General features: G+C 37.6%; 2 protein-coding genes and 1 long non-coding RNA gene across 3 annotated transcripts in view; 1 reads left to right on the forward strand and 2 right to left on the reverse strand.

The window, feature by feature from the left end:
* TMEM184C (transmembrane protein 184C) overlaps positions 1 to 27111 on the reverse strand; it is a 28299-nt gene extending 1188 nt beyond the window's left edge. The window contains exons 1-8 of the mRNA XM_006737822.3: positions 26412 to 27111; positions 18903 to 19033; positions 18768 to 18804; positions 17824 to 18029; positions 5916 to 5990; positions 4722 to 4815; positions 1920 to 2032; positions 449 to 548 (exon numbers count right to left, since the gene is read on the reverse strand). Coding sequence (XP_006737885.1) covers positions 449 to 548; positions 1920 to 2032; positions 4722 to 4815; positions 5916 to 5990; positions 17824 to 18029; positions 18768 to 18804; positions 18903 to 19033; positions 26412 to 26630 — 975 coding nt within the window. The 5' untranslated portion in view covers positions 26631 to 27111. The remainder of the gene's footprint in view (positions 1 to 448; positions 549 to 1919; positions 2033 to 4721; positions 4816 to 5915; positions 5991 to 17823; positions 18030 to 18767; positions 18805 to 18902; positions 19034 to 26411) is intronic.
* PRMT9 (protein arginine methyltransferase 9) overlaps positions 1 to 27825 on the forward strand; it is a 69146-nt gene that overhangs the window by 40147 nt on the left and 1174 nt on the right. The gene's annotated exons all lie outside the window — the stretch shown is intronic.
* Positions 1 to 27825, reverse strand: part of LOC145720100 (uncharacterized) — a 205491-nt gene that overhangs the window by 12200 nt on the left and 165466 nt on the right. The gene's annotated exons all lie outside the window — the stretch shown is intronic.

The following is a 27825-nucleotide window of genomic DNA, read 5'->3' on the forward strand; positions in this document are numbered from 1 at the left end:
TCTAGTTTTGTAGATAAAGGAAAAGCACTATCTTTCTCTCTTTTCAAAAAGTATTTCAGTATCAACAGCTGTTTTTTTCCCCCATAAGATTATATTCATTTTTTCATTTTCCCAAAATAACTCATTTTTGACCTCTTAAAAAAAGGACAAAACTTTACACTACCTCAGTCAAGTATGTTTTTGCAAAGTACAATGCAGTCTCAATCCACTGCCCAAAGACTAAGAAGAGAAATGCACAAAGAGAAACTGACTAGGAAAAACAAAAATCTAGGTTCTGTTCCTGGCTCTACCACAAATTAGTGATGATGGCTAGTCTCTCTAGGGTTCCTCCATTTTCTCCTCTGTAAAGTGAGGATAATAGCAGCCTCACGGCCTGCATGTTGTCAGGTTTAGGAGATAATATGTAAAATGAGTAAACAGTAAAGTTTTATTTACAGAGAGCACTAACCTGGAGTCCTGTAGCCACAGCTTCTACAGTTTGCCATTCCCATGTATGCTTTTCAGAAATAACGCCAACTTTTACCAACAAAGCAATAACTACTGCTTGCCTATATGTTAGGAAAAGGTAAACGCCATATCTATATCAAGCATAAAATGAGCAGTTGTTTTAAAAATATGCCATTTTAAAAAGTTAAACCCCAGCACAACTTGTGGACCACCACCACCACCCTACCTTCACAGCATACTCCTGAAGACACCGTATATCTATACTAAATACATTTATTTGCTTTACAAATTTATTCTTCTAGTACAGTTTCATCATGTGAATTTTGATTATGCATTCTTATACACATGGAACTTCAAAACTTGGTTTATATGTCTTTGTTTTGAAAGTGTATACAATTAATAGATTTTAAGTTCTTCCTATACACAGACAATGCCCACAACCTTGAACAATAGGCATTTAAAATAAAGGACAGACACTGAAGTGTTATTTACACATGTATTAATTATTCAGATTATTTTTAAAAACATTTTGAAACCAGTCTTGTTGGAAGTGCTGGAACTACAGACCAACTCAGAAGGCATTGGACTCCCAAAATGGGAGTCATATTGAACATTTCAAGCACATCCGTGGCTATGACCCTAGGTTAAATTTAAACAGCTAATAATGAGATAGGTTTATATAGTTCTGTAATACAAGAATTTTACTTCAATATTGCTTGTAATGGTGAAAGGATGAGGAACAATCTAAATGTCAATAGGAGAGTAATTAAAAGGTTAGATCCACAGAACAGAATACTTAGTAAAACCAAAAAACAATCCCAAACGATAAGAAAATATATCCTCATTTTACTGACAACTATATCCACAACATACTTAATGTATCGTTGAGTTCTGCAAGTTTTTATGGTATGAAACTCTTTCTGTGGCATTTTATATGTGACATTATCTGCACCACAATGTTACTCATTCTGAGTGGTAGGATTTCAAGGATTATTCTTTTTCCCCTTTTTGTATTTGTATACTGTTAAATTTGGTGTATTTGTTTCTAGGTCCCCTATCACCCACCCTTTTACTAAATTGGGACCATGTACAGTTTTGCCTTCTGCTTTAAAAAATATATTTTACTAAGCAAATGAGCATTACCTTACATTATTATTCTTATGTTTATCTTCCAAACTGCAGACTATTCTCTTATATGAAAGGACCATCATGTATTTTTTAATGATTCCTCTAGTGTTGAGACAGTTAGGTTGTCTCAAATTATTTTCTTCTTATAAATGTTATGGTGACCATCTGATTATTTCTTTATGAAAAACCAAGAAGGGCTAAACAGATGAACTTTTTTAAAAGGTAAGTAGAGACATTTTAATTCATTTTCTATGTTAGGATTATTTTGAAAATCCTCCCTAATCAACAGTGTTACTGCCCTGTAGAAAATGCAAACATTACATTTAAGAGAAAGCAACACTTACCAAAAAGAAACAAAAACCACCAGTTTTACACAAAGAAATTTGCCAACAGGTTGGATTGGACTCAGTTCTTCCTTCAGTACTTTATAAAACAGGAGCAGACAATACATGGCAAACTAGAAACAAAATTAACAACAGTTAAACTTATTCAATAAGAAGAATTAAAGATGGTAACAGAAATAATACAGTTAGAGAAAACAGAGACCTGGTACAGAGTAATGTTTTAGGCAAATTTTTCTAGGCTTTCTGTTCTGTTATTTTTTAGATTAATAATGAGCTTTTAGAATTTACTGTGGATGAAAATATAGGATGTGAAATTTCTCAGAAGAGATGCATAATGTCTTCCCTGAAAATGGTTTTCAGCATTCACTTAATGGGGGCCCATAAAGAAAACAATGAACAAATGACTGTCATGAGTGGAGCAAAAGGCCCTCATTCAGCCCAAGTAAAAATATATCTGCTTATTAGACAACACAGTAAATAAGTACTATGTGAATAAAATTATGACCATTAAATATGAAAGTAAGCAAACAATTTTTCTTGAGGGCAGTATGTTAATCCAGCTCAATTTACTTTTTTAAAATAGTTTTTAAGACTTTATTAACTATTTTTAGAAATCAGTTGTAACAACCTAGTGTATTGTACATAGAAATAAACATTTCCCTGAAAGTTTAGTTTTTCCCATTACAGTATATAAAATGTTCATGTAAAATATTTTAGAATATGAAAGCAATAAAGAAAAATACAAAGTTGTCCACAGTCCCATTATCCAACCCTTCCCTTCTACACATAAGGGGCTTTTTTTTTTTTTTTTAAAGATTTTTTATTTATTTATTGCCAGAAAGAGACACAGCGAGAGAGGGAACACAAGCAGAGGGAGTGGGGGAGGGAGAAGCAGGCTTCCTGCTGAGCAGGGAGCCCCCGTTGCGGGACTCGATCCCAGGACCCTGGGATCACGACCTGAGCCAAAGGCAGACGCTTAACGACTGAGCCACCAAGGTGCCCTAGGAATTTTTTTTTTTTTTTTTAAAGATTTTAATTATTTGTCAGAGAGAGAGAACATAAGCAGGGGGAGAGGCAGGCAGAGGGAGAAGCAGGCTCCCTGCCGAGCAAGGAGCCTGATGTGGGACTCGAACCCAGGACCCTGGGATCATGACCTGAGCCGAAGGCAGCCGCTTAACCGAATGAGCCACCCAGGCGTATTTTTAAAAAAGATTTTATTTATTTGAGAGCACGTGAGGGGGAGAGGGAGATAGAATCTCAAGCAGACTCCCCGCTGAGGGCTCAATCCCACCACCCTGAGATCACAACCTGAGCTGAAACCAAGAATCAGATGCTTAACCGACTGCATCACCCAGGCATCCCCATAAGGATTATTTTTAATGATTACTTAATATTTTGGTCAGTGGAAGAACCATAGTACATTTAAATAGTCCCTATCACTGGGCTTTGCATGGTTTCCAGACTTTGGCTATTACAAATGATAGGCTGTAGGGACGCCTGGGTGGCTCAGTTGGTTAAGCAACTGCCTTCGGCTCAGGTCCTGATCCTGGTGTCCCGGGATCGAGTCCCACATTGGGCTCCCTGCTCAGTGGGGAGCCTGGTTCTCCTTCTGACCCTTCCCCCTCTCATGCTCTCTCTCTCCTTCTCTCTCAAATAAATGAAATCTTTAAAAAAAAAAAAAAGATAGGCTGCAAACACAAAGATATTCAAACCAAAAATAAGCCATTTCTTGAGGATACATTCCCAGAAATGGAATTACTGGTTCCAAAGAATATGAACCTATATGCGAAAGCTCTGAATGCAAAGGCATATTATTATAACAAACATCTAATATCACACATGCATGCCACTGCACCTATTATTTTGTTGAAAACATTAAAGATTTTAAATAAAGTGCATGTTCTTAAGCTGAAAGTATCAGACATTTATTATTTATTTATGGGGGGAAGGAAGGGCAGAGGGAGAGGAAGAAGCAAGCCCCCTACTGAGCAGAGAACCCAACGCAGGGCTTGATCCTAGGACCCCAGGATCATGACCTGAGCTGCAGGCAGACGCTTAACTGAGCCACCCAGGCGCCCCAGACAGTTATTTTTTAGAGCATTTCAGTTTCTAGAACATCATTTTTCTTTAAACTTGGCATTTGCAATTTTCCTTTATTCCAAAGATACGAAAGAATTTTATTCCCCCATTTTTATTCAAACCTGGTACTGGGGCGCCTGGGTGGCTCAGTCAGTTAAGCGTCTGACCTTCAGCTCAGGTCATGATCTCAGGGTCCTGGGATCGAGTCCCACATCAGGCTCCTTGCTCAGCGGGGAGCCTGCTTCTCCCTCTCCTGCTGCTGCTCCCCCTGCTTGTGTGCGCTTGTGCGTTTTCTCTCTTTCTCAAATAAATAAAATCTTAAAAAAGAAAAAAACGTTTTAAAAAAACCCAAACCTGGTACTATCATTTACCAATTAGACATTTTTTTTTAGACAAGACATTTTCTCTTATGGAGTATGCCTAGGTTATGTGTTTTTTAAGGATAGCATTGTGCTTTTATTTATGACATCCACACAACTATGTAATGACTACTAGGACCAAATGAACAAACATGAACAACAGGTCAAGGTAAAAGTCACCAGGTAATTTACAAAGATACTATGTCTTTATATATGTATAAAGACATGTTAAAGTTTCTTCAAGTTCTTTCCTATAAATTGAATTTCAAAATTAAAAAATAACAAACTTTATTCCCAAAGAAACTTCTAAGAAAATTTAGTCATAGATGCTAATTTAATACAATTAAAATTAATATTTACTTACCAATTGTGACATGTTGTTTATTATAACCAAGTAAGTCCAAGCATTTGAAAAGCTAAAGTTCCCTTCATCATATATACCAAGCAGCTCACAGATTCTTAAAAATGGTAAAAATGAGATTTATGATTAACTAAATCAAAATATATTTTAAAACATAGCACTGACAGTAATACTTAAATTCAGAAGTCAGTTTATTTAAAAGACCCTCCAGATAATCACTTGATTTTTGGTCACTGAGGTGGTTTAAAATTTAAAAATTTTTCTAGTAATGCTACCATATGATTATTCCCCCATCTTAAATCTAAAATAAGACACACACATTGAATTAGAAGGGGTAATTACTAGATTAAAAAAAATTATGTTTTTTTGAATTTTGAAATTTTGAAAAGCATTGTAATGCTAGTCAATATATACAACTATATTTTTTTCCCCAAACTATTTTGGAAGGTAAATTTTATGAACACTCAGATCTAAGAATTAACTTACATGATTCCCCAGTTTCTAAACTGCAGACAAATAAAGCATGCTTTCATAAATAAATTAGATTTAATTCTAAGGTAAATGTTACTAAAGGATTGCTAGCTCAAAGGTAGAAAAAAGAAATGAATGCTTCTTTCACCTTCTCCTTCTCCTCTGAACATGCACAATTTAATTATGAATAGCAGACAAAACATGCAATCCACTCACTTTATCTGATATTCTTATATTTTTATTTTACCAGATAGCTTAATGATAATACCATTTTATCTCACCTCCTAAGCCTCGACAGAATTCTTACAAAAGAAAAACATGATTCATCCTTGGAATATAGTACTCATATTCTAAGTTAACCATATAGAAAATAATCCATATAGAAAATAAAACCATATAGTGGACCTAAGGTAGCATACTTTAACTTCATGTAACAGGTATTTTTGTAAAGCTGTGCGAACATTAATATTTGAAAAAAAACATTTTAAAAATGTTTTCCAGAAAGCTGTAGAGAATGTTATTTAGAAGAATTCTGTGGTGATTCTTTGCTTATAAATGGTCACCTTATTTATTTTAATATTGTAGGGTTTCTGTATACTATGTTTTTTAAAACAGACTAGATATATATCATAGACAAGTAAATTAATGCTCTTTGTGTCAGCTGTTCTCACTTAAGTCAGAGCATGAGGATTTTAAAAAATGATAATATAAATTCTTTGTACTTACAAAGCGACAATGGTGGTGAATGGTCTGACCACTGTATACTGCAAAACACCCAGTTTGCATCTAAATAGCAATACTCTGCCAAATGGGGGAAAAAAAAAAACCTTAGCATTTCAACTAGTCATTTAAATAGTACCACATTTTCTCCAAAGCCCCCCAAATTAAAATCACTTTGACAAATGATGCCATATTTATATTTACTCCTTTTAATTTAGTCATTCTAAATGAACAACTGGGGAAGAATGTGGATGGTAGCAAACATTGTTTAAATGCTGTTTTTTAAATTATTTGACGACTACATCTTCTGAAAGGTTTCCCTTTCTGTGTTCAGTCTCAAATTCCTGATTACTGCAGCACAGAAAGAACAAAAGTTTGTCCCTGTATGTTTCTGGAAGAAAGACTGAGTAACATATGAACTGTGTCCATGTATATGTGAAAGTGTATTCAGAAGGTATTATTTACATTTAAGGTTCAGTTTCAAGTTTGGAATTTAAATATTATTCCAGAGAGTATCACTGATTAGATATTATGAAAGGACAAACAAAGATCCTGCATAAACAATTTTTATCCTATTGGTGGGCTCACTCAACATAGGGGAAAATTCACCAAGAATAACAAAAACAAAACAGGAAGTCCCAAAACAAAAAGGCTCTCTACCTGACAGCCTTGTACAAGCCTTAAAAGACCAAGTTGCTCTGAGGGCAAATGCTTTATTCAGCACTACTATCAGGAGAACTGATTATCAATGTTATGTATTATGAATCCCCTTTAAGAGTTACATCTAGGGGCACCTGGCTGGCTCAGTCAGTTAAGCAGCTAACTTCTTGATTTCGCCTCAGGTCATGATCTCAAGAGTCCTGGGATTGAGCCCCATGTTATTAGCCTTTGCAGTCAGCGGGGAGTCTGCTTGAGGAGTCTCTCTCCCTCTCCCTCTATGCCTCTCCCCTCTTGTGCACTATCTTTCTCAAATGAATAAATAAATCTTAAAAAAAAATTTACATCTAAACTGAGAAGATTGAGAATCTGGCATACAAGCCTTGAGGTGTTATGTTAATAGGATTGAATAAAGAAACTGCTGGGGTTCTGCGTGCTGAGAGGTTCTTCTCCCTGCTGAGGTGGTTCACTCCCTCTTACAGCTAAGTGTGCCCTCTGTGGGGGCCTAAAGGGTGCACTTGGGCTTGTTGGGAGACCTCTTGAGAGAATGCCTTGGCTATACATGCTGTACTTCCTGCCCCATACTCTTTATAAATGAAGTAAAGTCAATTAGCTACCTTTGAAAGCTGTAGAGAATTAATGAACTGAAGATGTATTTGAAGAAACTGCCCAGAATGTAGCAAAGGCTGAGACAAAGAGGAAAATGTGAGAGTTACAGAAGGCAGTAGAGGAAAGGCAAAATCAGAAGAGATTATGGCTAGGAACTTTGCAGAAATGATTAAAGATAAGAATCTACAGGTTGAGGCACCCTGTAAATTAAGCAGGACTAAAACAGAAACAAAATAACCTAAATACTTCATAGTGATCTGCAAAACATCAAAGATGGGGTCTTAAATGCAGGTGGAGACAGATCATCTATAATGGAATAACAAATTGACAGGAGAAGCCCAACAGTAGTAATCGAAGCCAGAATTAGAATAAAATCTTCAAAATGCTTGAAGAAAATTCCTGTCAACACAGAATTACACCCAGCAAAACAGTCTTTTAAGAATGAGGGCAAAATAAAGATACTTTTGGATAAGTGTATCTGAGAAAATTTGCCAGTGATAAAATGACACTAAAGGGAACTTAATTTTAAGGGCCAGACTTTAGAAAGAAGGAAATGATCCCACAGAGTGCTGAGATGCAAGGAGCAAGTAAACTGTTTGTTTGTTTATTTATTTGACAGACAGAAAGGGAACACAAGCAGGGGAAGTGGGAGAGGGAGAAGCAGGCTTCCCATCGAGCAGGGAGCCCGATGTGGGGCTCGATCCTAGGACCCCGGGATCATGACCTGAGCCAAAGGCAGACGTTTAATGACTGAGCCACCCAGGCGCCCCATGTAAATTGTTAATATTTGTAGTTAAATCTACAAAAGACTAAAAACTATCCAAAAAAATGTCTAATTTTTAAGATTAAAGTTAGACTTTAAGTAGTCACAGTAAATTTTAGCCTCTTAACTAGTCATGATAACATTAGAAAGTATAACTTCTAAACCCATAAGAAAAAAAATGAAATAAAAAAAATGGAGTAAGAAAATGAAAACAGCAACAATAACAAAATAAAGTAACTACCTACCAATGGAATCTGGAGTAGCACCCGCAGTCAAACAGGTTGATACAATTGCAGTAAAATACGTATTTTCATAATAGGTAAAATAGTCATGTTAAAATTACAAATAGTCAAAGATTATACCCTGTTTTGCCACTATATGAGCTGTGAAAAAGCTTGTGGTTTTCAAGGTTTCTTAAAAAATATTTTACGGGCGCCTGGGTGGCTCAGTTGCTTAAGTGACTGCCTTCAGCTCAGGTCATGATCCTGGTCCCCGGATCGAGTCCCGCATCAGGCTCCCTGCTCAGCGAGGAGCCTGCTTCTCCCTCTAACCCTCCCCCCTCTCATGTACTCTCTCTCTCTCTCTCTCAAGTGAATAAATAAATCTTTAAAAAATATATATATATATTTTATAGTCACAAACCTATAATATATTAATATTTGTTAAATATGGGTGTTTTAAAACAGATTTTTCTGTTTACATTTGTTTGTATTCCTCTAATGTTTGGAAAACTTTAAAATTATTTATCAAAATCTTTATTAAAATGTAGATTCCTGAACTGGATCCTAGAAAAAGGACATTAGTGATAAAACTTGGGAAATCTGAAGAGTCTGTAGTTAAAAGTATTATACCAATGTTCGTTCGTTTTTTTTTTTTTTAAGATTATTTTTATTTTTTTTAAGATTTTATTTATTTGACAGAGAGCGAGCGAGCGACAGCAGGAATACAAGCAGGGGGAGTGAGAGAGGGAGAAGCAGGCTTCCCACTGAGCAGGGAGCCTGATGCGGGGCTCGATCCCAGGACCCTGGGATCATGACCTGAGCCAAAGGCAGACGCTTAATGACCGAGCCACCCAGGTGCCCCAAGATTTATTTATTTTAGAGAGAAAAAGAGAACATGTGAGTGGGGGGAGGAGCAGAGGGAGAGAAAGAGAATCTCAAGCAGACTGAGCACAGAACCCCACACTGGCTTGATCTCACGACCCTGAGATCATGACCTTAGCTGAAATCAAGAGTCCGACGCTTAACTGACTGAGCCACTCGGGCACCCCACGAGTGTTATTTCTTAGTTTTGGCAAATGTACCACGATTACATAAGATGTTAAACATTAGGAGAAGCTGGCTGAAGGGTGTATTAGAAATCTCTGTCTTGTCTTTGCAACTTTTCTGTAAATTTAAAATTATTCTAAAATAAAGCCTTACTTTAAAATGGAATCAATGATAAAAGGATAGAAGAAAGTGAGACAAAAAGAAAACATGTCAAGATTTTAAATGAATATATCAATAATCACAAAAATGTAAATGGCCTAATTTAAGTGATGAATTGTCAGATTAGAATTCAAAAAATACTAAACTTAAAAAAAGTAATATATCTAAAACATAAGGAAATGGAAAGGATGAAAGTCAAAGGTAGAGAAAGATATGCCAGGCAAATACTAAACAAAAGAAAGAACAGGAAAATACCTTTAAGACAAAGAAGTTTTTGGTTGTTTTTTTTTTATTAGAAAGCATGCATGAAAAAAAAAAAAAAAAAAAAAAAGAAAGCATGCATGTGAGGGGAGAGGGAGGGGAGGAGGAAGAAGGAAGAGGGAGAGAGACTGACTCCATACTCAGCATGGAGCCCAATGCAGGGCTTGATCTCATGACCCCCTAAGATCATGACCCGAGCCAAAATCAACAGCTGGATGCTTAACTGACTGAGCCACTCAGGCATCCAAGACAAAAAAGATTATTTGGAATAGAAACAGCATCAAAATATGTAAAACAAAAACTGACAAAAGTACAGAAAGTGACAATCAGTGGCAGAATTTAAGTATCTTTTTCAGTAACTGGCAGAATAACTAGCCAAAATCAACAGAAATACAGAAAAATTGAATAACACATAAGACTGATCCCTTGGACATAAATATAATACAGTCATTCATTAATATAGAATATACAATCTCTTCAAGCATACAGGGAACCTTTATAAAAACTGATCATGTAGTAAAGGACATGAAACAAATCTTAACCAATTCCAAAGACGTCTCAGGGCGAGTATATTCTCTGACTGCAATGAAAAGAAATAAAATGAAAATCTACCCCCCACCCCAAATCCTGTTTGGAAATTTAAAATATTCCAGAGTAACTCCAGTAAAGAAAAAATCCCAATAGAAATTTAAAAACATTACATGGACGATAATGAAAATATAAAATATAAAATCTGGGATTTATGTGGTGGTGGGATATTAACTAGGTTTACTGTGGTGATCATTTTGCAATACATATAAATACTGAGTATGGAATGTCATCTTTAAGAGACATGTGTAGACTGATATGATGAGACAGCTTTAAGAAAGTCAGATCGACTTTATGGAGCCAATAAAGCCCCTTGGAAATGTTGGCCTGATACCCTGCTTCCCCTCAGCCTTACCAGGCCCTGCTACCAATACTAGCTGTCCCTGCAGAAGTCTGGACTCAAGGTCAACTGATAGGGCTGCAGCCTATGAACAAGCAAGGTCCTGATTCCTTTCCTGAGAGAAGGAGCCTAAGACCCCATCCAGGTTGTACCAGCTCTCAGAGCATGCCCACAGCCCCTTCTCCTTGTCCTCCTGACATCAGGGACTCAATTTTGCTTCATTCTGATGTCAAGTCTCCACCCCAAAGTAAACATGGGAATATATGGTACATGTTTCCTGAATGTACGTGCTCCATCTTTTCCCCATGAATAATCATAAATGTCTCTGCCCTTTAAAAAAAAATTGAACAGGGCACCTGGGTGGCTCAGTCGGTTAAGCGACTGCCTTCGGCTCAGGTCATGATCCCAGGGTCCTGGGGTCGAGTCCCACATTGGGCTCCCTGCTCTGCGTGGAGCCTGCTTCTCCCCCTCCCACTCCCCCTGCTTGTGTTCCCTCTCTCGCTGTGTCTCTCTCTGTCAAATAAATAAATAAAATCTTAAAAAAAAAAAAAAAATTGAACAATTTTTTGAACTGAAATTAGTATAATTAGGATAATTTATTAACTTACTGTATGTCAATTACATTTTTCAATAAAAAAAAGTTGGAATTAAGTGAATGTAGAACGTGGAGGGAAAATGTAGTTTTCAATGCAGTATTAAAGAAGAAAGGGGGTGGCTGGCCAGCTCCGTCAGAAGACCATGTGACTTGATCTCGGGGTTAAGTTTGAGCCCCACATTAGGTGTAAAGATTACTTAAAAAATTCGGGGCGCCTGAGTGGCTCAGTTGTTAAGTGTCTGCCTTCCACTCAGGTCATGATCTCAGGGTCCTGGGATCGAACCCCACATCAGGCTCCCTACTCGGCAGGAAGTCTGCTTTTCCATCCCCCACTCCCCCTCTTGGGTCCCCTCTCTCTCGCTGTGTCTCTGTCAAATAAAATCTTTAAAAAAAAAAAAATTACTTAAAAAATGTAAGAAATCTTTAAAAGAAAGGAAGAAGAAAGGTTATGTAAATTAGTGAGCTAAGACTAACATGTTAGGAAAAGATAGTAAACCAAAAGAAATGGGAAAAAGGAAGTAAAAATAGGGCAGAAATTAATGATAGAGAAAACCAATATATTACACAGAGAATCAACAAAGCCAAAAATCAGTTCTTTTTAAAATGTTTTTTATTATTTTTTTTTTAATATTTGAGAGAGCGAGCAAGCAGAGCAAGAGAGAGAGCACAAGTGGAGGGAAGGGCAGAGGGAAAAGCAGACTCCCCGCTGAGCAGGGAGTCTGATGCGGGGCTCAATCCCAAGACCCTAAGATCATGATCTGAGCAGAAGGCAGACACTTAACTGACTGAGCCACCCAGATGCCCCCAAAAATCAGTTCTTGAAAAGACTAGTAAAAATAGGCAAACGTCTGACCAGATTGTTCAAAGAAAAAAATTAAAGATACTAATAGCATTAGAAATGGAAAAGGAGGGGCGCCTGGGTGGCTCAGTTGTTAAGCGTCTGCCTTGGCTCAGGTCATGGTCCCAGGGTCCTGGGATCAAGCCCCACGTTGGGCTCCCTGCTCGGCGGGAGGCCTGCTTCTCCCTCTCCCACTCTCCCTGCTTGTGTTCCCTCTCTCGCTGTGTCTCTCTCTGTCAAATAAATAAATAAAATCTTTAAAAAAAAAAAAAAAAGAAATGGAAAAGGAATCACAACAACAGATCCAGAAGAGATTGAGAAGATATAAATGTATGTCCATAAAGATTTATTTATTTGAGGGACGCCTGGGTGGCTCAGTCGGTTAAGCATCTGCCTTCAGCTCAGGTCATGATCCCAGGGTCCTGGGATCGAGTCCCGCATCGGGCTCCCTGCTCCGCAGGGAGCCTGCTTCTCCCTCTGCCTCTGCCTCTCTCTCTCTATCTCTCATGAATAAATAAATAAAATCTTTAAAAAAAAAAAAAAAGATTTATTTATTTGAGAGAGTCTGTGTGCGTGCATGAGTGGGGCGAGAGGGGGAGCAGGGAGGGAGAAAGAATCCCAAGCAGACTCCCTGCTGAGCTTGGAGCCCAACTCGGGGCTCCATCTCAGGACCCCGAGATCATGACCTGAGCCGAAATCGAGTAGGACGCTTACTTGACTGAGCCACCCAGGTGCCCCTGCCTATATATTTTAAAACTTTGTTTATTCTGCCTAATTCCTAAAAATTTTATTTGATTTCAGAAACAACAGGAAGCCGAAACAGTTCTATACCTGTCCTCCCACAAGTCCAGGTCTAATCTTTCATGCTATAGTTACAATCTCTTCCTGTGATACACAAATAAAAGGCGATAATGCCTATTCAGGCAATATAATGTGGATATGAAAATCAGACAGGAACAATGTAAAAAAGGAAAATTATAATCTTACTCATGAACATAGTTGTAAAAATTCTAAACAAAATATTAGCAAACCAAATCTTGTGTGTAGAAAAGCAGACGATACATCTTAATCACTGAATTTACCCTAGAAATGCAGGGTGTTTTAACATTAGAAAAGCTATTAATCTAATTCACTAAATTAATAGGTTAAAGGCAAAAACCAACCATCTCAATAAATACAGAAAAAGCATTTGATCAAATTTAATCACTCATGATTAAAAATTCAAACAAGGTAGGAGTAAAAGAGAGCTCATTTAACTTGATAAAGGATGCCTACAAAACACCTTTAGAAACATAAAACTCAATTACATTTTATAAGAATTCCCTTTAAAATCAGGAATAATGCAAGAATATCTAGAGATACTCACCAGCACAGTGAGAAGAAAGAGAAATGTATAGTACAGACTGGAAAGCAAAGAGATCCTTCACTTGAAGAGGACTACCTGCACAGAGAACTTACAAAGATCTACAGACTAAGAAAATGTTACAGGATTTTTGGATATAAGACCAATATGCCAAAACCAATTGCCTTTCTACACACTGGAAACAATCAAAATAATTTTTAAAATAGATGCCATTTATAATAGCAATAAAATACATTTATAAAATCAACAAAGATACACTTCTTTGAGAAAAATGTACTCTACTGAAAGGTAAATGAACAGCTAAAGAAGTAGAAGGCTAGGCCATATTCATAGTTTAAGACTCAAAAAATCATAAAGATATCAATAAAGATTGAATTCAATTACAATAAAAAAAATCCCAACAGACTTTTCAAGCAACCTGACAAACTGTTTCTAAAGTTTATATGTAAGAGCAAAGACCCAAAAATAGCCAAGATAATAGGGTCAGGGCACTTGCCCCTCACTTTAACGCTTATTAGTTAATGTATGGAATTGGTCCAGGAACAGAAAAGTTAACCAACAAAACAGAAAAAAAACACCCAAAACAAAAAGCCACAAACAGACCCATCCATACGTGTTGAAATTTGACATATGACAGAGACGGCAAGATCAGTGAGGCAGAAGGGAGAGAATGGTACTAGGACAATTAGCTAATGGAATAAAATGAAACTGCATTCCTACCTCACACAACATACACACAAAACATCAAATGTTTATAAATCTTAATGAGAAAATTTTGAAATCTTTAGAAGAAAAGCACAGGACAGTTTTTGTAATCCTATAATTGGAATAATTTTTTGAACAAGACACAAAAAGTATTGACTATAAAATAAATTCAACTAGGGCGCCTGGGTGGCTCAGTTGGTTAAGCGACTGCCTTCGGCTCAGGTCATGATCCCAGGGTCCTGGGATCGAGTCCCACATCGGGCTCCCGGCTCAGCGGGGAGCCTGCTTCTCCCTCTGACCCTCTCCTCTCTCATGCTGTTTCTCTCTCGCTCGCTCTCCAATAAATATAAATAAATAAAATCTTAAAAAAAAAAATAAATAAATAAATTCAACTATATTAAAATTAAATTCAAAACTTCCATTTACCAAAAGATTTAATAAAGGTGGCAAAGCATGCCAAAAACTGGAAAAGATATTTTCAATACACACTAAACAAAGAATTAGTATCTAAATATATAAAGATCCCCTATAGAGCCATGAGACAGACAACCCATTAAAAAATGAGAAACGGGGCACCTGGGTGGCTCAGTCACTAAGCATCTGCCTTTGGCTCGGGTCATGATCCCAGGGTCCTGGGATCAAGCCCTGCATCAGGCTCCCTGCTGTGCGGGAAGCCTGCTTCTCCCTCTCCCGCTCCCCCTGCTTGTGTTCCCTCTCTTGCTGTGTCTCTCTCTGTCAAATAAATAAATAAATAAAATCTTTAAAAAAATTTAAAAATTAAAAAAAAAGAGAAACAGAAACAAGCATTCCTCGGAAAGGAAACAAAAATGGTTAATAAACATATAAAAAGTTGCTCAACCTCACTACTAATTAGGGAAATCCAAATTAAGACCACAGCAACACACCACTTTATATTCTCTTGACAGGCAAATATAAAGATTCCAAATGTAGGTGAGAATGTGGTTCAATTAGAAGTGTTTTACACTGTCGTTGGGAGAGGAATATGGTACTGCCACTTCAGAAAACAATTTACCAGTAACAAAGCTGAACAAAACCTAAAGACCTAGCATGCCACTACAAGGTATATACCCTAGAGCATTTTTTTCAAACTGTCAAATTTAACTTGGTAGGCCATGACCTGAATTTTAAAAACAAAAGGAAGGGAATATATAATAAGGATTAGTACCATTTCATGAAAACATTTGTTTCACCAGTACACTAAATCAACAGGTAAACTGTTTCCCCTCCTCTCATGAACATACACAAAATTTAAGGTTCATTGAAAGAAAACTCATTGTGCTCACTGCTTAAGTTACAGCAAGAGGATAAAAAGCAGACTTAGTTTTTTAATCAGTTAACAACTGCACACTTGCCATGGTATTTACATCTTATAACCAAAGCACTATACTGAATTATCCTAAAGAGCAACAGCCTGATTAATTATCAGATTTGTAACGCCAGTTACCTACTAGAGGGAGACTGGTAACCTACAATGTATTTATACACAAGAGATGTTTTATTATTGCTAAAACTGCATTAACTTTGGTAAACAATGTTTTTTTCAAAGGAACGAATACCTGAGTTATAACTATGGATGCATTGCTGACATTATTCAGGCAGAATTCAAGAGTCTTAGGAAAAAATGAAACACAAAGAGAATTAACAAGAATAAATGTTAATTGTGTAGTTAGGAACAAATCAATTGCACAAGCACAGAATAGGGGGATTTTGACCAGTAGCATCATTTGAAAAAGGTCTGGGGTTTTAGTGGACCACTAGCTAATTGTGATGAGTCACTGTGAAGATATAGCTGGATCCTCATTTTAGGTTCTGTATTATTAGGAGGAGAGTCCTAATCAAAGTCAAGCCATCATCATTATATTTACTGGACCACTGCAATCTCTTCCATCTTTCTCCACTTGCAATTCAGTCTACAAAGAACACAATAATCTCTGAAAATGAAATTTGGGCACTAGTCCTCTATTCAACATCCTATAATGGCTTCTCATCTGACAATGACTCTCTCCTGACCAAACTTTAGATAGGTCTCCTCTGAGTTGTCTTTTCAACTAGGCATCATTCTTAGGCCTTGTCCTTGGCCTAAGTCAGACTGAGTAAGAATACTGCTAAGTCATCTGCCTACCCTTGACACCTGATTACCCTTGATATTTGATATTTGATAAGCTCCTCATCCCCCAGTCTTGATATGTAAGTGCTTGGTCTGCCCTTAGCAAGAATTCTATTATGCCATTTTAGAGAGAATCCCCATTCCCTTGATGTCTTCTCTTAGTATTTTTCTATCCAGTGATCGCTTCAATCTGCTCATTAGCTACAAATCTCCCTATCCATATTGTATTTGTTGCTGAGCACAGTATCTCCCCCCCATCTCCAACTTACAATAGTTTTCCCTTACTATTCCTCTTTCATAGTCTCCTGTTCCTTTTCCTTCATAGCATTTCCTGATATAAGTAACTCTATATTTGTGTGTTCATTTAATTCCAAACGTGTGAACCAAAATGTAGGTTCCATGAGTTCTACATCTGTTATATGCACTAGGATATATCCGTATACTGGCACACACTAAGTGCTAAATACATATCAAGTGTGTTAATGAACACATTAAGAGCTTATGATTTAAAATAGCTAGGTAGCTCCCTGTCATTGCCAAGTATGTAAACTAGAGACATATTTAGTCCCAGTGGTGTACAAATGGTTCTGTATTGCATGGTAGGTAATATAGGTATCCCCAGGTTTGTATCTACACTGATTAGTATAACTCCAAATCATCCCAGTCATCTTGACTTGCAACTTTCACCTTGTTCCCCATTATCAGTGATCAAGTCCTACCAGTTCTTCAGTTGCAGTCTCTTTCCTTTCTATTCCAATTTCATCCCTCCTTTGCAGCTTATCTCACAAATGGACTAGTAATAATAACCTCCTAATTTCCCCATTTCTGGAATCTTCCTGCCTCTAATGCATTCTGTATAGTATTGCACAATTAATCCTTCTAAAATGCTATCTTCAAACGTTTCCTTGCTGAAAAATATCCAATGGCTCATTCATATAAAAAATGCAATCTTAGGGATGCCTGGGTGGCTCAGTCGGTTAAGCGTCTGCCTTCGGCTCAGGTCATGATCCCAGGGTCCTGGGATCGAGTCCCGCATCGGACTCCCTGCTCCACAGGGAGCCTGCTTCTCCCTCTGCCTCTCTCTCTCTCATGAATGAATGAATGAATAAATAAATAAATTAATTAATTAATTTAAAAATGCAATCTTAGCTTCAAATGACATTTTCAGGCTTTATTTTCCTTTACTGTCCTCTATGGATATATAAGGCTAACAGCCCATTATTTAGTACTAGAATAAACACTATTTGTTGCTCCTATTTCATATCATATGCTGTTTCCCCACCTAGACTATCTTTCCCTGGGTCTTACACCTGATTGTCATTAACCAGCTATGTAATCCTGAGTAAATCTCTGTAGATCCTGGGTCCCAAGAGTAAAAGGATGTTGATTAAATGATTTATGATGTTTTTTCCCTGCAATGTTTTAAGTTTTCTATTTAGGATAAATAAAGTACAAGAGAGTACTTTGTATGTATGGATTATAAAAATGTGTTTTCTTACTCTTTAAACTTGACTATGAACTACTTGAGGGTAGGAACTCTTCTTAAACTTTCTGTCCTGCTCATAGTACTTAACACGCTGCTTTGCAGAGACCTGACTGATGCTTAAAAACATAAAAAGATTAAAACAAAACATACTTACTCTCCCATAGTCCATGGTGGACAGCAACATAAAGGAGGGAAATGTTTCTGCTGATCTTTGGCTTCAAGGATTAATACCAGATTTGGATACCGGTTAGTTAGATAATTGGTAAGGAATCCCATAAAGTTGTAAATGACATAAGCTTCATAACATTCTCTGCAGGTATCCACATATATTGCAATGCTGGGATATTTCAAAGCTATCCACTATGAAAAAGCACAGATGTTAAAAACAGTTGCAGCTAAGATAAAACGAATTGCCATTCCAATTCATGGTAATCACAATGCTAATTTTTAAACTTGAGATGTCTTATCACATATTTACATCAAACTTTCGAAAATTTATGAGAGCTCCCAGACAATCTGTGAAATGAACTTTTAAAAGCAATAAACATACTGGATATTGGTAAAAACATTCGTGTTGGGGGGTAAATAGTGAATATGAAGAAAGAAGCTAAATTATTTTATTGGGTTCTTAAATATAATCTGAAATTTTCCTTGAGATGGTCATAGAAAATGCAATTAAAGACATTTCCTTTATATGTCATCAAATTAAGGCAGTCATCTGTGACAAATGCCTGTTAGACTCCATCAAGGAAGGTTTTTTTTTTTACCCCCAAATAAAAGATTTAATAAATAAAAAGGATGATAATGTAATTTTAAATATTAAAATCTTTAAAGGACTAAGAACTAGTACTTGGAAATTTTAAAAGATTAAGCAAAGAAAATACCTATAGATTTTTTAAAATTTAAAACACCCATCTTTTCTATTGTCATACTTCATCTTTCTTATTAACATTAAAAACAAGTGAATCTTTTCACTTTTCTTATTAATCTGACTTCTTATTGCCAAATAATAAACTTTCATTACCTTAAGCATTCTGTAAATATAGTTGTATCATCAAGCAAGTTCTTAGCTAATGAGATAAAATGAAACATACTTACACTATCTAAACTGTATATGGGTACCATCCAAAGAATCCTAGTTGGAAAGCAAAGCATAAGTTAAAAACATTTTACATCATATTTATGAAATAAGTGAACATAACACTAGAAGAATTAAAATATATTAATATTTACCTTATTATTGGTTTCTGTAGTTCCGGTTGTGTATAATGTACTAAATGTTGCAGTATCACCCAAAGTGATACAGGTATAGTCAATAGCAAAAAGATTCCAGCAATAAACCAAGCCTTGGTGTGTATTCCAACCTTAAAAAAAAGTATTAAAATAAATCCTGATATTAAAACTAAAAAGCTAAATAAAATATTTTTATTTCTTACATTTATGTTTGATTATTAAGGAGGCCCAACATTTTCCAAACGACTAGTGGCTATTATTTTTCTTTTTCGAAAAACAGCCTATTTGTGGTTTTGCAGAGGGAGGGGGAGGATTTTTCCTCATGGGGTTGAGCATTTTTCCTTGTGAGGCCTTTTGTAACAGCACTGTGTACCTTAAGAATATTAACATCGTATCATTTCTCCTCAGCTTGTTGTCTTTTATATTTGATTATTGTGTTTGGGGATGTACAGAAGTTTTTAAATTTTCCACAAGTCAAGTCTAAAAATCTTTAAAATTTTTTATTTTATTTTTTTGAGAGAGAGAGCACGCGCACGCGGTGGGGAGGGGCAGAAGGGCAGGGAGAGAGAGTGAATCACAAGCAGGCTCCATGCTCAGGGCAGAGCCCCCAACACAGGGCTTGATCTCATGACCCCGCGATTATGATCTGAGCTGAAACTAAGAATCAGACACTTAACTGAGCCCCCAAGCGCCCCAAAAAATCTTTTATGGTCTACACCTTTGTTTTTATGTTTGGAGAGTTAAAATCCTACCTACGTTTTCTGTGAATTTTATTGTTACCCAACATGTTAAATGTGTATTGAGTATTGCCTAACACTTTTAACCCTCCCACTTGATAAGTACTGCTACAATTACTGTCCAGACAAACTGTGTTAATATGGGCTACCCCTCTTATATACAACAGTATCAACTCAGGATATTACATTTTAAAAAGCTCTAATTTCTTTTTTTAAGTCAGTATCTGACAATATTTTATCCTTTAAAAGCTCAATTTCTAAAAATATACTTTGAACAATCTCATCTTTTTTTTTTAAGATTTTATTTATTTATTTGAGACAGAGAGACAGAGAGCACGAGGCAGGGAGGAGGAGCAGTGGGAAGAGAGAGGAGCAGATATGCTGAGCAGGGAGCCAGATGCAGGGCTGGATCCCGAGGACCCTGGAATCATGACCTGAGCTGAGGGCAGACAGCTGACTGAGCCACCCATGCACCCCTGAACTATCTCATCTTAAGGCAGAGTTGAAATGATCCACTCACTTCCTGGCAAAAAAAAAAAGAAACTGTTCTATCTGTGGGGCCCTAGGGAATGAATTTTATATTAATTGTGAATTCACTCTTCAAGGCAGGAGTACAAGTTAATGCTTTTTTTTTTTTAAAACATTTTATTTATTTATTTGACAGAGAGAGACAGCGAGAGAGGGAACACAAGCAGGGGGAGTGGGAGAGGGAGAAGCAGACTTCCCGCCGAGCAGGAAGCCCAATATGGGGCTGGATCCCAGGACCCTGGGATCATGACCTGAGCCGAAGGCAGACGCTTAACGACTGAGCCACCCAGGCGCCCCAATGCTAACTTTTTAAAGGAAAAAAGTGGCATCTAATTTTGGTACTTTTGGGGTTTGACAGTTAATTAAAAGAGCTGAAGTCCACAACTTCTAATTTTACTGTTTTGAACAAGATACTTTTTTTCAACAGGGGTATAAAAAACAAAAGTATAGAGAACAAATGTATTTTTATAACAATGAACTTCTATACTAAACAGTATGGAAAACTTGAAAAGCATATACAGTTAGCCCTTCAACAATTTGGGAGTTAGCACCCCCAATTCCTGCACAGTCGAAAATCTGTATGTAATTTTTGACTCCCCAAAAACTATGCCTACTGTTTGACCAGAAGCCTTACCAATATCATAAACAGTCCTTTAACACTGTTTTTTTACCATAAAGCAAGCTAGAGAAAAGAAAATGCTATTAAAAATCATAAGAGAAAATACATTTACAGTACAACACTGTATTTATTGACAAATATCTGTGTATAAGTGGACCTGCAGTAGTTCAAACCCATGCTGTTCAAGGGTCAACTACACAAAAAGTCTTGCCGAATGCTGGAGATTAATCAAAATAGTAAGTGAAAAACAAGTATGTGAAGATTCTAAAAGGAATGTCTGAGCAATCATTTTCCAGGGATTTTTGTTTGGCTCAATTTCATTTAAAATTGAGTATAGGTGGTCCCAGACTTTACCTGGTTCAACTTTCAATTTCTTGACTTTACAATAGTACAAAAGTGATATGCATACAGTAGAAACTATACTTCAAATTTTGATCTTTTCCTGAGTTTTCTGCTATGTGGTATGATATTCTTCTCCTGATGCTGGGCAGGGGCAGGGAGCTGTAGCTCCCAGTCAGCCATGGGATCGCGAGGGTAAACAATCTACACACTTACAACTTCCTCCACGTGCGATGGCGTTACATCCCAATAAACCCATAAACCCATCGTGGTTGAAATACCCTAAGTTGAAACTGCATTTAATGCACTTAGCCTGCCAAATATTATCTTGCCTACCTTAAACATGCTCAGAACACTTGTATTAGCCTACAGTTCGGCAAAATCATCTAACACACAGCCTGCTTTATAATAAAGAGTTCAAGATCTCGTATCTCATATAATTTAATGAATACTATACTGAAAGTGAAAAACAGAATGGCTATATGGGCACAGAATGGCTTTAAATGTATTGGTTGTTTACCCTCATGACTGCGTGGCTGACTGAAAGCTACAGTTTGCTGCACAGGCCCAGCATCATGAGAAGAACATTATACTACACAGCACTAACCCAGGAAAAGATCAATATTCAGAATTTGAAGTACGGTCTCTACCGAATGTATACTGCTTTCACACCATTATAAAGTCAAAAAATCCTAAGTCAAACCATCATAGTTGAGGACCTTCTGTACCCACACAGCCATTCTGTTTTTCACTTTCAGTACAGTACAGTATCCAATAAATTACATGAGATACTCAATACTTTATTATAAAATAGGCTGTTAGATGATTTTGCCCAACTGTAAGCTACTGTAACTGTTCTGAGCATATTTAATGTGGCTAGGCTAAGCTATGATGTTTGGCTGGTTAAGTGCATTAAATGCATTTTTACGAACAATATTTTCCACTTATGATGGGCTTATCAGGACATAACCCCATTATAAGTCAAGGAAGACCTGTATTCATTTTAATAATAGCAGCATATTCTAGATCTTCTCTGTTATAAGGTGATAAGAACAGTACTGTCAAGAAATTTTAATGGGCCCATATTTGTTTTTATAATTGCCTTAGTGCTAACTTGGTGGTAGACTTAAGAGAAAAATGATGTGCTTGTGACTAATGAAGGCCAAGCATCCTCAGTGTGCTATAAAAAAGAAAGTTCTTTTCAAATGATCATAAAACAAGTGACTAGAGAACTGAGTCATTTCAGTAGAGTGATGCCAAATTAAAAAAAAAAAAAACTTGCATCACAGAGTTAGTACCATTTTTACATTGCAGGTGGTAGTTTCAGAAACACATCATCTGTACACATCACATTAATGGCCATTAATTTGAATCATGATTTTATAGTTGCTTGACTTTTGAGTTACCTAAAAAAGCTATATGCATAAGAAATCTAATCTGTTTTGTGTGTGCACATATTTAAGATGCACAATAAGTAAATGTTAGGTATCTGTAGAAATTATTAATATAATTATTACCTTTAATTTACATTTATTTCTAAATAAATTATTCACACTTGAGACACACTGATATGAGGGTATCATTAAGATTATTTAGACTTATCAGCCAGAAGCGGGGTTGTTTTGGTTCACAAAACGAGGAGATAAGTAGAATAGACTCCCCGCCCCCCCTTCCCCCCCCACGGTAACTTGAAGAAAGTAGAGAGAAAAGAAAAAACTATTAAGGACAAACATCCAGGAGTGAGTTAAGTGAACCTGAGCCAAATGCTTTCAGAGCAGAGAGGAAAGTGCAGTAAGAGAGTGCTCTCTGGGTCCAATCATCCCGGGAAGAGAGGAGCACTTAACATAAAGAGTAGCTACTTGGGACATAAGTACACATAGGGCAGGGTAAAATGACTGCACAGTAGTGTGACATTATGTGTGCATTTAACTTACTGGACTTTCATTATACATGCTCAGCCAAGTAAGAGACAGAAATAGTTTAAGTAGTGCAGATGGTCATCTTGCCATTCCAATAAATAAGTATATGCCCCACCATGGGCATGGGATGGGCTCTATGAACTTCTTGTTTTCTACAATTTCAGTTCCCACTGACTTCTCACAGTGTCAAACACAGGGATTCTAGTGTTTTAAAAGACAAATGTTTTTCATGCAAAACTGTCGCTAAACATTTAATGCTCAAGCAGATGTATGTGACTCTGCCTTAGGTGTTCAACTAAGAACCTAATCCCAACTAAGATGTTATTCCACAAGAAAAAGAATTGCTGCTCCAAAGCAATACTGAAATTTTAAAAACAACAGTGATAATTAGGGCTTCCTGTACACCTACTACGTGGCAGGCCCCATGTTAAGCATTTTAGATACATAAACTCATTTAGTGAATAATGATGAACAGAATGATATATTGTATATAAGGCACTTAGCACAATGTTATGTTAGCCACTATCTCTGTTTCAGTTTTCACATCTACAGAACGAGGACAATTCCTATGCTTCAAGGGTTTTAAGAAGATTAAATAAAATTATACCTAAATCTTGGGGACATGCTCTAGTTATTGTATGTAACCTTAAAAACAAAACATAATGAGAAAAAAAAAAAAAGCTTCCCTCATCCACACTCCTATCTACAATGCCATTCATTTTTCTGGTCCATTTCAGAGTCAAAATACTCAAAACAAAACCAAAAATGAACAAAATACTTGTCTTCATATCCTGATATCACTTCTTTGCCTCACATTCATTCTTCCAACAACTCCCTCTAGTTTCAGCTCTTACAACTCCACTGAAACCATTACTAGGATCACCAATGACCCTCCTATCTTATGAAAACCAACAGACGTCTCAGTAGCACTGGACATCGTTCACTATTTACTTCCTGAAACACCCTCCTGTTCTGGCTTCCATGACACCACTCTTTTGGCATTCCGTTTCCTCACCGGCTGATGCTTTTTTGTTAAGTTCCTATTCCTCTACCAGATTTCTAAATGTTGGTGCCAGGTCCTCAGCCTTTATAATCTCATCCATCCTTATGGCTTTATTATTTTTTTTTCAAAGATTTTATTTATTTATTTGACAGAGAGAGAGAGAGGAAGAAGCAGGCTCCCCACTAAGCAGGGAGCCAGACATCGGGCTCCACCCCGGGACTCCAGGATCATGACCTGAGCCCAAGGCAGGCACTTAACCAACTGAGTCACCCAGGCATCCCATCCTTATGGCTTTAAACACCATCTCTGTTCTGACAACTCTCATATTAATATCTGCAGCTCAAACCTTTCTGAGCTCTAGACTTGCATACCCAACTGTGTATGTGACATGCCCATCTGATTGTCTCTCATATACCTCAAACTAAATGTCTAAAGCAGAACTCAATTTCTCTCAAACCTGTCCCTATCAATTTTCCATCCCACTAACTGGCATCACCATTTACCCTGTTGTTCAAGATAAAAACCTCACAGTCATTCTTGATTTCTTTTTCTCTCGTTGCCTCTCCTCCCCAACCCAACCTACTGTCAAGTCTTGTTTCTTCACTGCCAACGATACTTAAAATTCAGTTTTCCATCTCTATTTCTGCTATCCTGATTTGGGCTGTAAGTCATTGTAACTCGGGTACCAATGACCTCTTAACTACCATAAAGAGCTTTCTAACGTCCTTTACTTCCACTTAATTTTCCATAGCTGGTAGCATAGCCATTTTATACGGTTTTATTTTATTGATTTGGGTTTTTGTTGTTGTTGTTGTTGTATTGGTCTTCACCACTAAGTTCCATGCAGGTGGGTGCCAGGTTTTTAGCTCTCACCATATAGAACACAAGCCTGATTTATCACTGTGATGAAGGAAAGCTTGAAATTTTTAAAACAGGGCAACTGGGTGACATGTGAGTAAAGACCTGAAGGACGTAAAGGATTAATACCATCTGGAGTAAGAGCATGCCACGAAGGGGGAACATTTAATGCAAAGGCCCTAAGGAGGTAGCCTACCCCACATGTGTGAGCAAAGTCATTGTGGTGGAAGCCACAGGGGAATGAGGCAGGGGTGGTGTCAGATTATGTTGGGCCATAATGGCCATAGTTAGAGATATCGGCTTTCAATCTGGGACTATGAGTGATTGGAAAATTTAGAGAAGAGGCACATAATGTGACTTATGTTTTAATTAGATACTTTGGCTAGTGAATTGAGAATAGTCCAGACAAGACATGAAGAGAATTTGGTTCAGGGTGTTTGCAGTAGAGATTGCAGATTAAAATTTTCCTTAAAAGCTGGCACTTAAAAACTAAGTTAACTAACAACAAGAGAAATCTTAAAGTAGGTTGATATTATACATATTAGCCTTAAAAGGAGTTACTATACCACACTCAAAAAAATACTCCCAAGTAAAAGATACCTACTTTGTATTAAGATGTCTATACTTGAATTCTGGTAGGTAAATTATGAGAATAACCTAAACATCTAACAAATGGGGAATATTTAATGTAGTGGAATGTTATATTAACATTAAAAATAACTACAGAGAATATGCCAATATGGGAAAGTCAACAAAATATAATTTAGTGAACATACAGAAAACAAATGTATATTAAGCTGCATTTTGTTTAATTATGGAAAAATCATTTCCATAATAAAAAGCCTAAAATAGCCATGGTCTTGCCAATGCTCTTGTAAAACAGGTGTTGCTAAATAAAAGTACTTTCTGGTATCAACTTAGAATTTAAAATTCATTATACAATTTTTATAAAGTACCCATCTAAGTTGAGTATTTACCTTGGGGTCTTCCCGCTTGTAGTACTTTACTGATGTCACAATAAGAATATGACATCAAAAAATATACAAGGAACTTTTTGCAAAATCTTTGTGGGTTAAGACCTAATGTGTAAGTAAAAACAAACTACAAAGTTAAACCAACTAGAATCCTTTAATTCAGGAAGCTAGTTAAATGCTAGTAAAATTCAATACATGGTTTTCAAAGTAGTTTATTTGATCTAGTTAAGTCCAATATCTGAACAGATCAGATTTCAGGAATAAAATTACCTTACTTTCTGGGAATTGATGAATACTTGCAAAAGAGTGCTCTTCTAAGCAGCAATCTTAATATATTCTAACTATTTTCTCGACCTGGTCCTCCTTCCACCTGCGGCATGCTTTGAAAAACCGTGAACAAGAAACCAGACAGGTTTATCAACTAAGACTGGGCTCATTTACATGACAATTTTCAGGATATAGAGTCTGGGGCATCTGGGGTAAAAATGGGCAACTTTAAAGGGTAGAGGCTGATGGTGAAGGACACTCTTACCTCCAGCTTCTGTAATTCCCACACGCATAGAGGAACCGCAACCACTATGGACACCAGGTAGATGACCACCGCTAAAGGTCGAATCCACTGTCTCCAGTTCCTCCAGGTACAAGTGCAAGGCATGTTTCCGCATAAATCAGCTCCAAGTAGCAAGGAAAAAGAGCTCGAAGGAGACTGTACTGGGGAGCCCTGTTCTTTGGCTGTTTTGTCAACTCGCATACTACGGAGAAACAGCTGTTGGGCGACTTTACCAGCAGCTCGAGTCGCCTCCTCGGCCCGCGTTGTGCTTTCTGCTGCTGTTACCGCAACTGCGGCCGCTCTGGGTGCTACCAGGGAGCAGTGCGGGCAGCATCCTTTCTTCCCTGCCCCGCATCTACCCAGTTTTTCCGCGGTGGAATCCCCGGGTGGAGGCGCTGCCCTCACCTGGGTATCGCCCAGAGCTCCGCCTCCACCATGGCCTCGCGGACAGCGGCGCCGACCAGGACCGACTTCTAAACACCCTGCACACAGTTCGGTTCCGCCCCGCAGCTGCCTGCCCACTTGCTCTTTTCTTGGGAGGTGGAGCTTCCTCCCTCCCGCACCTGCAGGCGTCTCTTGGCCCGATTCTGCTGGCAGATAAGAGGCGAGCACTCAAACCCGCTGGCCCCAAGATTTCCTCACTCACTCCCACGGGACATCCCCCACAGCGGAACCCAAGGCCACCCCAGGGCTTCCGCTTCCGCCCCCGCTGTTTGAGGGTGCTGATTCGTCGACAGCGCCAAACTGGGCCCACCCCATCCGGCTCACTTAACACTCTCTGATTGGTCATTTTCAGGGGGCGGGGCTGTAGAGAGGCGTAGCGAGGTGAGAAGGTTGGGAAGAGAAGAGTCGATGGGAGTTGTTGGAATTGGTAGTTGGTTCTCGATGGCCCGTGAACAGCATTCTGGAAGCTGTTAAGAATTGTTTGAAAAGACTTGAGGAACACCTAGTACATTCTTCTGCTCACTGTATTCCAGCATTAAAAAAGCCTGGGTAAGACCTTAGAACTGAGCCTTTTATCTGCACAAAGATCTCCGGTTCTCTCTGGGAGTGGATAGGGGAGCCAGCCGGAGTAAGTCAGTGAAGAATGGGTAACGTCCTCCTCGTTTCCTATCAGTTGTTAGAATCTAGGGGAGGGCTACTTAGTTCTTTCTGGATCCTGCAGAACATTCTAAAGGTAGCTTAATTTTAGAAGCAACTGCAAATAATGAATATTCTTTCCGCATTTAGAACTTGTGTTAGAAACTCTCATACCCTTAAGTTTCAAGTTTTGACATTCCAACTGACAGACTTTTTATGTGCTTTCAGCTTTTAGCTAAACCTGTAGAACAGATGGCAAATAGGACCTTAAGGCCTTTCAAAACCAATAAAGCAAACAAATATCTAACTTCTCCAT

The sequence above is a fragment of the Leptonychotes weddellii genome, chromosome 2, assembly GCF_054177405.1.
Source record: "Leptonychotes weddellii isolate Sample4059 chromosome 2, ASM5417740v2, whole genome shotgun sequence".
NCBI lineage: Eukaryota > Metazoa > Chordata > Mammalia > Carnivora > Phocidae > Leptonychotes > Leptonychotes weddellii.